Here is a 13999-nt window from a genome sequence, read left to right as displayed (position 1 = left end):
CCTGAAACATTCGAAAGAGTCTTTTCAAAAAGATGAGAAATTGAGGCAGAATAAAAATGCTAGCTTGCTCTCTTATACAGTCACCCCTCCCAATTTTGTTCATAATGTTACATTTTAGCAATGAGATTAACTATTTAATGTCAGGTTCAAAAAACTGAATTTAAAAGTTAACTCAGAGTTATTTTTACAAAAAACATATTAACATGTAAAGATAGCAAATTGATCATTTTCTGGGAATTACGGTTGTGATTTTTTATTTTATGTGTTGTAGTTCTGTATACTTTTCAAACTCTATATAGTAAGTGCATAATACAGTCATAATGTTTTCATAATTTTTCTTCCATAAACATGTAATATGAACTTCTGTATGTTTTTGGAAAGGGGAACCAGGAAATATGCGGACAAAAGAATGAGTAAAGCCTTATCATTAAGCTCTTTGCCAAGACAAACCATCATTCCATATTACTGATGTCTGCAAGCAGTAGCAGAATTCTCTTAACCCACGTTATCCTTCGTTACTGTCAACTTGGATCCTGGAATTCAAATTGCAAACTCCTGCCGCCCCTCTTTCATAAGTGGCTACGGCTCCATTTCTTTTTGTCTTTGGCCTCATCTCCTGGCTCAAACGATGAGGAAAGAAGACTGCTTTTCAACCTTTGCTTAGAGACTTTCTTCAGCTAGCAAAGTAGGTTATTCATTTCCATTGCAAATGAAGGGATTGGGTTCCACAGTTTGAATACTGAGAAGCTGGGAAGGGAAGGGCTATCTCGATTGAAGCAAAAATGCAAAACCTAAAATGATCAGGGAGCCTTGAATTTGTTTAACTCTCCCGACCTCCTTCAAAGGGCTGCCCTTTTTGAAAAGGAAGGGTTTTGAACATCTTTAGCAACTCTGCTCAAGTATCATTAATTATTGCTGGCGGTTAGGATGATGGTGCCTGTGATTTGTTTACCTTTTTCTTCCAAGCAGTTCTATTCTAGACCCTAAGTCTCTGTCAGTGCTGACAATTGATAATAAAAAGGACCTGGGAGTTTCCTGAAATCCATTAGTCATCTAATCAATAAGGTAATATAACTAGACTTGTCTCACCTCCCACCCTCTGGCTGCTTTCGGCCATTTTGTGACTTTTATATTTTCTGAGGTATACATCTTTTTGAGATTACCCCTGTAAACAATGGCCCTGGAGCTACTGATGAATAGATCTATCAACTTCTCTCAGGTCCTTAACACCTAGAACTCAGATAAGAGCACAAGGATTAAATATTAAGATATAATTTCACAATATTAAAAAGAAATTTGAAGTGACTGATGGCTAGTTGGTTGATAGAAAACAAAAACCCCCCAAATGTTTTCTTGATTATGAAAACTCCACTGTTTAAGACAGGAGCTGTAGCTACTCAGAACAAAGTCACTAGATGTTGGTAAGACATGGAAGAGGGTCTAAAAAGGGAGAGGCAAAGAAGGATTGTATCATTTATTAAAATGCTTGTGCTTCTGAAGAAGACAGGAATGTGCTTTAGAACTGGTATCTGATTTTGAAGAGAATTCCTTTCTAAGCGTAACTATCAGATTTTATATTTTAACACACTAGCTTGTTTTCTAACAACCTCAGATAAAGGAAGACACTTATCTACTCTCTTCCCCTCTATGGTTTGGCTTCTGAAGATTTTTATGAAAAAGATTTTTAAAAAATTCACAGTCTATTATTCCAGTTGGCGGCTGCAATGAGCAGCTTCCGCATCAGACCTTGGTTTCTGTTATCACATGCAGCTGACTTCCTAAGGGCAGCCCAAGGGGTTTGTGGACAGGGAAGAAAGAATGAGGGAAGTCTATGTTCTACAATCTCCTTTTCTGGCCTGAAACACAGAGAAGTATGGTCTCTGGCTCGCAGCCCTGACACTATTTGCAAATTAGTACTGATTTTCATAGTCTATTCTAATCCAAAGTAGGGACTTGAAACTACCTCCACTTTGATGGAATAGTCTGTTTCTTGTTGTAGCTGATGGTTTTGGAGAGAACAAAGAAATATTTAGTGCCCAAGAAAAAGCTGTTTGAAAACTACAGAAAAATTATGTGCCCTGAATGTGTGGACAATATGAAACACAGTGGTAGATGTGCTATATTAGATAAATGGTTCTAAAACCCGACCTGAAGGGCTTGTTGAAACAGATCATGACGGGCACCTCCAAAGTTTCTTATTGAGTTATGTCTGGTGTGGGTCCTGAGAATTTGCATGTTTAACGTGTTCCTAGGTGATTCTGGTACTGCTAGTCCAGAGACCACCCTTTTTTTTTTTCGTTTTATTCTTTGCGGTACGCGGGCCTCTCACTGCCGTGGCCTCTCCCGTTGCGGAGCACAGGCTCCGGACGCGCAGGCTCAGCGGCCTAGGCTCATGGGCCCAGCCGCTCCGCAGCATGTGGGATCTTCCCGGACTGGGGCACGAACCCGCGTCCCCTGCATTGGCAGGCAGACTCTCAACCACTGCACCACCAGGGAAGTCCCAGAGACCACACTCTTGAGATCTTTTAGATCTCAGGATGCTGAGAATCATGGTGATATTATTCTTTTAGGGGAAGGGAAGTCTATCAACTGGCAGGTTGCAGTTTGAAACAGGCGGACATTCCAACTGAAACTAAAATAGTTACATATAACCAGCCTGCTAACACTTCTGCCCTTTCCTCCTCTGTTACTGAAGTAAGAGGCCAGAGAACACTGTCCTTGCAGACATTCTTTAGGAGGCGGTTTGTTCTAGTTTCTTATTGCTGCTGTAACAAATTACTACAAACCTAGTGGCTTTAAACAACATAAACATTATCTTACAGTTGTACAGGTCAAATACAGGTCTCACTGGCTATAACCAAGGTATCAGCAAGGCTGTACTTCTGAAGGCTCTAGGGGAGAATACATTTCCTTGCTTTCTCCACTTTCCACAGCCTACCCACATTCCTTGGCTTCCGGCTCCCTTTTCCATCTTCAAAGCCAGCAGTGGCTATACAATCCTTCCCACTCCATCACTCTGACATGGAATCTTTTCACATAGTTCTCCTACCCTCCCACATAAGGGCCCTTATGATAACATTGGGCCCATCTGGATAATCTCCCAAATTTAAGGGATGCTAACGGATTAGCATCCTTAATTCCATCTGCAACCTTAATTCCCTTTTGCGACGTAATGTAAAATATTCACAGGTTCAGGGGATTAGGAAGTAGACATCTTTAGGAGGTCATTGTTCTATCGCGGGATTCAAGGGTGACTCCTATCCAAATATTGTCTGAATAATTGGGAGGCATCTTGTTAGAAATCAGAATCTGTATTTTAACCGAGATCCCCAGGAAATTTGCATGTATGTTAAAATGGAGAGAAGCCCTGATACAATCACCTTGCCACTAGGTATGAAACAGTATTTAAGGGTAACATATGTCAAGCCAAAATACTAAAGTCCTGATTTAGTTCCTTGATGCTAATACTCCCATACTCACTCATCATCAACAAAAGTTTATTGAGGGATTACTGTGTAATAGACAATGTAATAGATGCTGGGGAGACTGCAATATTTAAAACCAATGGGGCCCGTGCAGTGATGGGAGTTGCTTTCTGGAGGAAGAAGATAGAAAAAAACAAAACAAAACAAAAGAGCAAATAAAGAAATATGTTGATTTTACATAGGGGTAAGTGCCATAATAACAATGAAACATCATCCTGTGATGTAGCAGATGAAAGAGGGCATTTTAGAGAATGTGATCAGGAGGCCTGAAATATTAAACTGACACCTGAATAATGGGAAGGAGCTATAGCCCTGTGCAGAGTCAAAGAAAGTGTCCTGAGCAAGAGATGTCGGTGCCACATCTTGTGTGCAGCACTAAGCTTGACATGTTTAAAGGAGAAAAACAAGGGAAGAATGGCTCAAGATGAGGTTCTAAAGGTTCTCCAGGCCAGATCGCATTGGGCCTTAGAGAGACTCCTTATGGTAAGGAGTCTGCAATAGGAAGCTTTGAAGGGTTCAAGCAGGACGCCGTGACGACATTGAAAAGAGACGTTCTGGCTGCTCGGGGAGGATGGATTACGGGGACAGGGAATGGAAGCTGGCAGCCCAATTAGGAGGCAGTAATAGTTGTCCAGGCAAGAGATAGTGGTGACTTGGACTAGATGGTGAGAAGTGGTTGTATGTTGCAGGTGGAGTTGATGGGACTTGCTGTGGGGCTGGGTGTAGAAATGAGGAAATGAAACAATTACGTTGGTTTCTAGCTTCCGTTAGGATCTTGCTTCTCATTTTTCCATGATTTAAACTTTTAGGTCTCTCTAATACGTGCCCTATAGATTTTTTTTTTTTAAAGCCAGTTAAAAAGTAAACAGAGATGTGTCCCACAGCACGCGTCATGATTGGAGCAGATGCAGGTTGACGGTAAAAGAACACGCTTTGTGTATGAACAGCTGGGAAATTTTGTGCTGGTTGAGGGTGATTACCTTGACATCACCGTCTGATGCCCCTTGTTCCCTTGAGATGGGGAAACTATTCTGTTAAGCCTTTCAGACTGATATGCCTTTCAGCCACTTGGACCATCAGGATTGTTACTAGAGTGTCTGAAACACAGCAGGTGGTCAGTGATCCTCGGAGTCATCTATGTGAGTGTGAACTACAGACAGGGCTTTCCTTACAGGCTTTTATGGTGCTCTTCTATAATGCTGCCATGACTTTGACCACTGATTCTCTTTACATTGGAAAAAGTATATTAAGGGGCCTCCTTGTTTCTATTCTGGGCATCCTCCATCTACTCTTCACACTGTATCCAGAGTATGTAGAACATACATAAGCATATCATCTGCTTTGGTTAACATCCTTAAATGTCTCTCTACTGCTCTTGGTATAAAAGCCCCAAATCCTTATCACAGCAGGTAAAGTCCTGCTTGGTCTCTCTTCCTCTTTAACCTCTTTTACAGAGATGCTTTTTTTTTTTTTTTAAGAAGATGTTGGGTGTAGGAGTTTAGTAATTTATTTATTTATTTTTGCTGTGTTGGGTCTTCGTTTCTGTGCGAGGGCTTTCTCTAGTTGTGGCAAGTGGGGGCCACTCTTCATCGCGGTGCGCGGGCCTCTCACTATCGCGGCCTCTCTTGTTGTGGAGCACAGGCTCCAGACGCGCAGGCTCAGTAGTTGTGGCTCACGGGCCTAGTTGCTCCGCGGCATGTGGGATCCTCCCAGATCAGGGCTCGAACCCGTGCCCCCTGGATTAGCAGACAGATTCTCAACCACTGCGCCACCAGGGAAGCCCCAGAGATGCATTTTCCTGTGTCCTGCACCTCAACCATTCTGGGAACTTTCACTGGCTGGAACTCTGGTCTCCCTCTGGCTGTGAAGATGTCAGGCTGGCTCCCTGTGTCAGGAGTGCTCTCCTGCTGACTCTCTTAACCTTGTTAGCTTGCATCACCTTCAGATCTCTGGACTTCCCTGCTTAGGCTAGATCCTTATTTTCTCGTAGAACTTGGTTCTTTTCATTCTGAACACTGACCTCATTTTGTTACCAGGCTTTTAGAGCTGTGGTCTCACTGTGATTTCCAGAGCAGTAGCATCTGTACCACCTGGGAACTTATATGTACAAGTGCTCACTCTACTCCAGACCTGCTGAATAAGAAACTCTGGGAATGGGGCCCAGCAATCTTTATTTTACCAAGCCCTCCAGAGATTCTGATAAAGGCTCAAGTTGGAGATTTGTGGCTTCAGACTACAGCCTCCATGAGAGTAGGGCTCTTGTCTGTCTTTGCTCAAAATTGCTACCCCAGCTTCTAGTCAGCGTCTGGCTAATGGTGTGCTCTCAGGAATTGTTTGTTTAGGGAATAAAATATAGGAAACTGAATGCTGAGCAACATTTAGAGGGGAAAGGTCTTTTACCAGCATAGCTAACAGGACCAGAAATTCAAGTAAACTCTGTGTCATCTATTTCTAGAGTCTTTGAATTTTGACCTCATCAGACTTTCTATTGAAACATTTTCAGTGTGTATTGGGCAGACAGATGATCTTGTTGTTTTTTAATGGACTAAAGTGATAAAATAGGTAAATGTGGAGTAGATACATTTTATTGTGAATAGCAGTCATATTGGTATGCTCAATGACTGTTAACAATATATATTCATTGAAAAATATCTGACATAAAGCTTAATGACCCTTTTCACTAGTCTGGGGGTGATATTACTGACCTTTATGTAAAATTCTGATATCCAATTTCTCACAATAAAATGAATTTTTACTAGGTCACCAGACATGAATAATGGGAATGTTTACATAAATTTAAAAGAAAAACTCCCACATAGAAAAAGATTCCTCTTTTTTTTTTTTTTTTTTTTTTTTTTTTTTTTTTAGCAATACGCGGGCCTCTCACTGTCGCGGTCTCTCCCGTTGCGGAGCACAGGCTCCAGATGCGCAGGCTCAGCGGCCATGGCTCACGGGCCCAGCCGCTCCGCGGCATGTGGGATCTTCCCGGACCGGGGCACGAACCCGCGTCCCCTGCATCGGCAGGCGGACTCTCAACCACTGCACCACCAGGGAAGCCCAAGATTCCTCATTTTTAAAGGAGATGGTCCTACACATGTCTCAAACTTTTTGCCCTGGCTTATTTTAAAATCCTGACTCCTATCAAAATATGTCAGGGAGGACTCCCTTATCCTTTATTAAAGACAACAGTCCAAAGGTCTTCAGAAGAGTGTGGCCCTGTCTTTATACACCTACCTGCAGGGCATGCTGAGGCTTGCAGTGTTTGCGCCAGTTCCTTTGATCCAGAGAAGACCCAGGCCATGGGACCTGGGCAAACACTGCCCTCTGGTTCTGCCCGCCAGGTAGGACGCAGCCCCTGGAACACTGGCTCTTTGTGCTGAGTTTGTGCTCAGAGGTGCAGGTGGCTGCTTTCTTTGTTTCAGCAAAGGGTACTGGCCAACATGCTTGGCAAAAGGAACTGTTTGGAGTGATGCACTTTCTGCTCAAGTTTATTACATCATGCTAATTAGAGTTAGTTAGTAAGGACAGGAATGCACATGGGCCTTGGGGCCACTGTTGGAAGAGCTGCAGCCTGCAAGGGTTTGTATTAGGTTCCTAAGTAGGAGAATAAAAAAATCTAACAAGTTCCGAGAGTGAAATCTGATCTACATTCTAGAACTGGATTTGAACTCTTTTTTCAAATTCAGGATTGACATTTACTCATCCCTAAAATGCCCTGATTTTAGCCTAAGACCTGAAGTGAAAGCACTTTGAAAGCAACCATAGGGAACCACTTTTTTTTTTAAATACTCAGCTCACTTAGAATATTTACCATGTGAAGCAACAGAGCAGTGACAACCCCAGGCAAGGAAAGAGCAACTGGAATCTTAATCATTTGAGCATGGAGTTAACTTATGCCAGCACCCTTCACTCAGGGAAGTTTCTAAACTCAGAAAATTCTTATCCAGGAGTAAGACATAAATGTTATATGGCTTACTGTGCTATTAAATCAATACCTCTTATTTTCATGGATCATATATTTGCTGAAAGCAAAATTTTCATTAAGGAAGGTCTATTTTCCTATTAATTTGCAGCATTTTCATGTATTTCTGTGCATGAAAATAAATATCGCTTAATAAGTTGGTGATTTCTGTCTTGCCAGAACAACGCTTGTCACAGAATGGGAGCTGAATAACTACTTAAGTGAATAAATGAAGAATGGAGGGCTTCCCTGGTGGTGCAGTGGTTGAGAGTCCGCCTGCCGATGCAGGGGACGCGGGTTCGTGCCCCGGTCCGGGAAGATCCCACATGCCGCAGAGCGGCTGGGCCCGTGAGCCACGGCCACTGAGCCTGTGCGTCCGGTGCCTGTGCCCCGCAACGGGAGAGGCCACAGCAATGAGAGGCCCGTGTACCGCAAAAAAAAGAAAAAAAAAAAGAATGGAGGGCTTAATGACAAGCTGGATATCATAGGTAGTCACTGGTATCATTATAATATTTGGTGACTATTTTGTAAAGATTTCCCTGAGTTCCAGAAATTTTGTTTATTTCAGGTGGGCAGAAGTTCTCAAACTTTAAGCCTTTCCTCCTCTGAGCAGTAGTGTCTGGACTCCAGTAATACTTCAGAATCACCTGATTAGCTCTGAGGGGGAGCGCAACATCTGCACTGTTAATAAGCATCTTGATCGGAAGGCAGGTGGCCCCTGGACCACATTTTGAGGAATGCTATCTTCAAGTCCAGTGTTTGCGTGAATGCTATATTATTTTACTTTACCACCTGGAATACCAATAATACATGGATACTAGAGTCTGAAAGGGTATCTGTGGTATAGAAGATAAACTGCAAGTGCCCAATTCAGTCAATTCAAAATATGACACAAAATAAGGGTCACTAGAAATGCAGACACTTTGGAAATATCCTCCCCCAGAATATGTGGTTTCATTTTAACATATTTCATTGTAGGCCAGTTATAAAATGGGAATGCATATAGGTTCTCAAATTTTGTTCGTTTTCTTTCTCTTCTTAGATTCTAAATGATTAGAATGTATGTATAAAAATATTTTCAGCGATTAAAAAATTACAAAGTGCTGGCTTCAAGGCTATTTTGTGGGAAAGTGATTGATACAGTCTGGCTGAGGGCTCTGGATGTGCTGTTCAAAACTAATCATTCATGTACTGCTTTTATGAGTTTGGCTAACTCCAAGTATAATCTGTTATCACTTAATATTTTTCTAGTTGATGTTCCTCTTTTTATATATTCATTCAACAATTATGTATTACTTATCGCATTAATATTTGCAGAATTATATATGAAACACTACCCTCTCCCCTTAAATTTTCAGTCTTATTTGGGGAATAAAATAAATAAATATAATACATTAGAAAGTGAGAGTGTTCTGATAGCATGTGGTTCAGGATGGGTGTTTTCATTAGTTATAGGACCCATGGTTGTGAGTGACAGAAACCCAACCAAGTTACTTAGTAACTTGGTTACTAAGCAAGCTTTTATCTGTCCTGAGAAATAATGTTTGTGAAATCAAAGATTTCATGTGCTAGTTATATTTTTCTAATGCTTTCCAAGAGTGTTCAAATAAAAACCAATTATTTATGTTTAACCTAAAATCATCTCACGTATCAAGGCCATCCAGGTACCTCACCTTGGGAAAGAGGATGCAAAAGATACTTAGGTCTTACCTTCAAGGGGCTTACATTCTACCTTGGGAAACCAGGCATCTGTTATGAGGCAGTAAAGACAAGGCAAGAAGCCTTAAGCTGTTGGTGGGAGAGACAGCTCATCAAACTATTTTAGAAAGCTAATTTGTAACAATAACATTAGATTTACTTGTATACTTTGATTCAGTAATTACACTTCTGTGAACTAGTCCTTGTGTATGCAAAATATTGGAGCCATCTTGAAGGTCAAAATTAAAGAAATTATATTATGACATTTCTACATTGTTGAGTGATATAGTATCATTAAAATCATCTTTAGGAAGATTATTTTAATAGTATGGGGAAATATTTGTAATATAATGCCAGGTGTGTAAAACAAGATATAGAATGATCTCAACTATATAAAATAAAATCCTTAGAATATGGGTCATATGACAAAATTAAATAGTACATTTTCTGAGTAGTAAGATTATGGATAACTTTATTCTTTCAATTTATATGTTTCTATATTTTCTCAGCTTTTATAATATAAATATATAAAATACAATAATTTATAAAATAATCATACTTTCATAATTAGGAAGTAAATATTTTAAAAGAACAAACACACAAGTAATTAACAGGCTAATTAAAATCTTACTGCAGTTCAGGGAGGATTTCATGGGAAAAGTGAGAAACGGAGACTGGGAAGCTATAAAATATTACAAAGGAAACGGAAGTTGACCTGGTAACCACCGGTGTATGGAATAGGTGTTCATTTCAGTGAAAATTCTTGATTTTCATACTGTGATTACACAGATGAATAAAAGGAATGTAGTGTCCAGGACGAGAAGTTACCATCAGCTGCTCATGGCTACAAAATGAGATCGACATAAATCAATTAAGAACAGAACAAAGAGCTTCATGAAGGTGGAAGAAAGCTGTTCTAGAGCAACAGAGGATTCAAGGCCTGAGAATAAAGAGAAACACATGTGAACCAATAGCAGGATTGGGAAAAACAGGACCACCCCTCGGAGCAGACATGAGTTAGGGAGGGCACTGGGACTTCTCTCTGACCTTTGTCTTGAGGTTTTATAGGGGAAGAGAGGTCATGGAGATGCCAGTGAGTGCAGAAGGGGACTGTGAATTGCTATTTGGATTGTGGGGTGCCTGCTTAGGGTGCCTTTTAATCTGATCATAAGGGTAAATCTAAAGGTTTTGGTGAGAAAGGACCTTGCTTTCTCAGGAATCCAAGAGGTGAAGAGCAGCTGTGTAGCTGAAGTAGATGAAAAAGAAAAGATTGCAACCTCAGAATGAGAGGTGGCCCCAGGAGTAGTTTAGCAATGCACTGAGGGCGGGGCTGGTGGGAGGTGAGAATCAGGATTCCATGGGCTGGCCTGAGTCAAGCAGAGTTGAATAACAGGAAAATACGTACAAGGGTTCGTACATTCTTCTCTTATGCCGTGTACTGTTTCTTCTCGAAACTTCCCTCCCAGTGTGGTAAATTTGTTTTCCTGGCTGGTTAAACTTAAACTCCACAGAAGGCATTTACGCAAAAAGGAACGCTGGTGTAGACCCAGGGCTACTGTCTTTGGACACACCTTTGTTCAATGTTTCTGTAATTTTCTCTGGGGGGAGGCACTGTGGTAGGAGGACCTTCTTGGGGCTGTGCTGGGCTCTTACCCTGTTCTGCCCTTTCTGTCACTCTCTCGTGAGCATCTTCCCTTTTCTTCACAGTCTCTCCCATCTTCTCCATCATCCCTCTATCTTGAATCTCATTTGCCTCCTGCTTCCCCTGCAGATCACTCACATGCTTTTTTCATCTTTTTCTCTTCCCAAACCATCATCTTTCAGGTCCTCTCAACAGTGTCCATCCTGTTACCATGTCCATCTCTTACTTCTCTCTAGGATCTTTCTATCTCTCTTCCCTTTGGTTTCATATGGATGTTACTTTCTCTGACTTTCATTATCAGTCATCTGCACTTATTTTAAAAATTAATTTCTGCCTTTCATTTCAATTTCCCATTTTCTCAACTTCCCTCTTCTCCTTGTATCCCCAGCAACACTTTAGCTACCTTGACACCCCCAAGCGGTGTTTTCTATACTTGCCCACTCTATCACTGCCCCTCCTCTCTGTTCAGTGTTCACATTCCTTCTGCCCACTTTCCATCCAATGTACTACTGCTCGCCTTGTTGTTTCCTACTTTTCCTTTCACTCTTTTCTAACCCTGGATCTTGAATCTTCTCTATCACACTTATTCCCTTGGTGACATTAGTCAGTCTCAAATGTAACTTGTCTAGGACTGAACTCCCGATCTTCTACCCCAAACCTGCTCCTCCTGTAGTCTTTATAATGTCAGAAAGTATTCACTCCATTCTTCCTGACCCAAATCCTTGGAATCATCCTTAATCTTTCTCTTTCCCTCATACCCACATCTAATCCTTCAGGAAATCCTATTGTTTCTTCCTTCAAAATATACCCAGAATCTGAGCATTTTTCCCCACCTCCACCCCTGCCACCTCGGTCCAAGCCACCATCATCTCTACTCTGGACTATCCGCTCCTCGATGGTTTCTCTGCTTCTATCCTTGTGTCCTCTTCAGTCTGTTCTTAAAGCAGCAGCCAGACAGATTCAGTCACTCGTGTACTCAATAATCTTCAATGATTTCTCATCTTGTAAGTGGGAAAGACGAAGTCTCAGTGGCCTATGAGGCCTTACATATTCTGGCCCCATTCTGTCTCTGACCTTACCTTCTCCTACTGTCCTCCCTATTTAACTTTCCCATACCAGCTTCCTGCACCCTTACAGGCGTGTGACTGCCTCAGGGCTGTGAACTTGGTGTCCCCTTTCCTGGAAGGGGACCTGGGAGGCTCCCAGCCAGATACCCACACAGCTCACTCACTTCCCTCCTTCAGGCTTTTCCCTACTGCTACCTCCTTTCTGAGGCCTTCCTTGGCCATCTTATATGAAATCATAACTCACTGCTCTCTACCCTCCGCAATCATTACTCCCGTTCCAGCTTTATTTTTATTCTTCATATCTTTCAGCACCTAATAGTGCATCTTGTTTTACATTTATCCTACATTTTGACTGTATCCCTCTTTTAGGAGGCAACCCCACGAGGGTAAGGGTTTTGTTTCATTCATTACTGAACGCTCAGGGTCCACAGGAGTATAAACTGCTTTTAGGAAGCAGTCTATAAGTATCTGAGGAATGAATAACTCCTCTATCTTTTACTTCCTGCCTTCTTCCCGCCTCTTATATTTCATGCTTATCCTCCAGCTGTGGCTTTAATTCCATTTTTGGCCATATTTATTCCTTTTGCTTTCCCATTGTGCAATCCTGCATCATTTATACTACTTTCCTCTGTCATTTATTTGGCTTTGTTTCTCTTCCCTGTAAGACATGGATCACATTCCAGGGCGACTTGTTTTTTTTCTTACCTTTGTGTCTTTTCCCTTTTCAGCTTCTGCTCTAGCTCAGCCAGGTTCGTCTCTTATCTTTACTCTTATAGTTTTCAAATCCCTGCTCTATTATTCCTAAACTAGCATAAGATGCTATCTGCTGTGTATAAGAAAATAGCCATAGCTGTTGACCATCTATTGCATAATCTAACATCAAGAGGGAAACAGTAAAAATGAAGTATGTCCTGAGGAGCAACAGAGGGAAGGAGAGGCCAGGAAAGCCTGGTTTAAGCCCATAGGCTAATTCTTTGGATATATTATTTATGAGGAGCCTCGGATCCTTTACTTAACGCTGTTCCTGAGAACTGTGACAACTATTAAAATAGAAATTTAGCTTTTGGTGAAATTAGACCACTATTTATGAAATATGAGTCATTGTTCCATGATAGGCTATGGCTTTTCAGTCTTCAGGAACGTATTTATTCAATTTCTAATTCAGTGTCTCCACTGATGATTCATATCATTGATCTTGTGGTTCATACATCACGCTTTTTTTATTGATACACATTTAGACTTTATTATAATACCTATGGAAGACCCAAATTTAGGCACTCTTTATATCATATTTTCTGAAATATTTTACAAAGGCCTCATACTTTTTATAACATTTAATTCACTGGGCTCTCTTCGTAGCAGATGAGAAAAATTAGAAAATGTAATGATGCCATTTCCCAAGTTTTTCCAATACAGTTAAAACTTTCAAAATGAAGCTTAGGGGGCTTCCCTGGTGGCGCAGTGGTTGAGAGTCCACCTGCCGACGCAGGGGACGCGGGTTCGTGCCCCGGTCCGGGAAGATCCCACATACCGCGGAGCGGCTGGGCCCGTGAGCCATGGCCGCTGAGCCTGTGCGTCCGGAGCCTGTGCTCCGCAACGGGAGAGGCCACAACACTGAGAGGCCCCCGTACCGCAAAGAAAAAAAAAAAGAAGCTTAGAATGACAAAATGCATAATATACATAAGGTGTAATCCACAAATGACTGATAACTAGGATAACATATAATACAGGTGTACAGTTACCTGGTAATGAATGTCCTCTCATTGACGAAGATCCAAGAAGAGGACTGGTGAGCCATCATAGTCATTTTCTCCCCCTTTCTGAGATCATCTGAGGCTACCCTAAAACATTAGAATAATATTAATGATATGTTCCTGTGATGCATTCATAAATTAGTTTCTGCCTTAAACTGAAATTATTTGTTGTGTCCCTATTGTGTAAAAATATTTTGGGGAGAATTTTTAAGTAGTGTTTTTTGTATGGGCATGAGGGTTGGGTTGGAGGGGCCGGGAGGAAAGAGAGTTTTTTTTTTTTTTTACCATGTGCCTGCTCTGGATCCTACACTCTGAATGTGGGCCATTTGATGGATGTTATCTCATTTACTCCTCAGACCATGCCAGCAAAGTAGGGGTGTTATTTCCATTTC

The 13999-nt window shown here is 41.4% G+C and overlaps 1 protein-coding gene across 2 annotated transcripts in view; it reads right to left on the bottom strand.

Moving 5' to 3' along the window:
• RASSF6 (Ras association domain family member 6) overlaps positions 1 to 13687 on the bottom strand; it is a 47335-nt gene extending 33648 nt beyond the window's left edge. Inside the window, exon 1 of one of the 2 annotated variants that reach the window (XM_065878095.1) lies at positions 13596 to 13687. In XM_065878095.1, coding sequence (XP_065734167.1) covers positions 13596 to 13660 — 65 coding nt within the window. In that variant the 5' untranslated portion in view covers positions 13661 to 13687. The remainder of the gene's footprint in view (positions 1 to 13595) is intronic. The other variant, XM_065878094.1, reaches the window with a different exon arrangement.
• Between the last annotated feature and the right edge of the window lie 312 nt (positions 13688 to 13999).

Source organism: Phocoena phocoena, chromosome 5 (genome assembly GCF_963924675.1).
Source record: "Phocoena phocoena chromosome 5, mPhoPho1.1, whole genome shotgun sequence".
Taxonomy (NCBI): Eukaryota; Metazoa; Chordata; class Mammalia; order Artiodactyla; family Phocoenidae; genus Phocoena; species Phocoena phocoena.
This window is presented reverse-complemented; position numbering and strand designations above follow the sequence as displayed.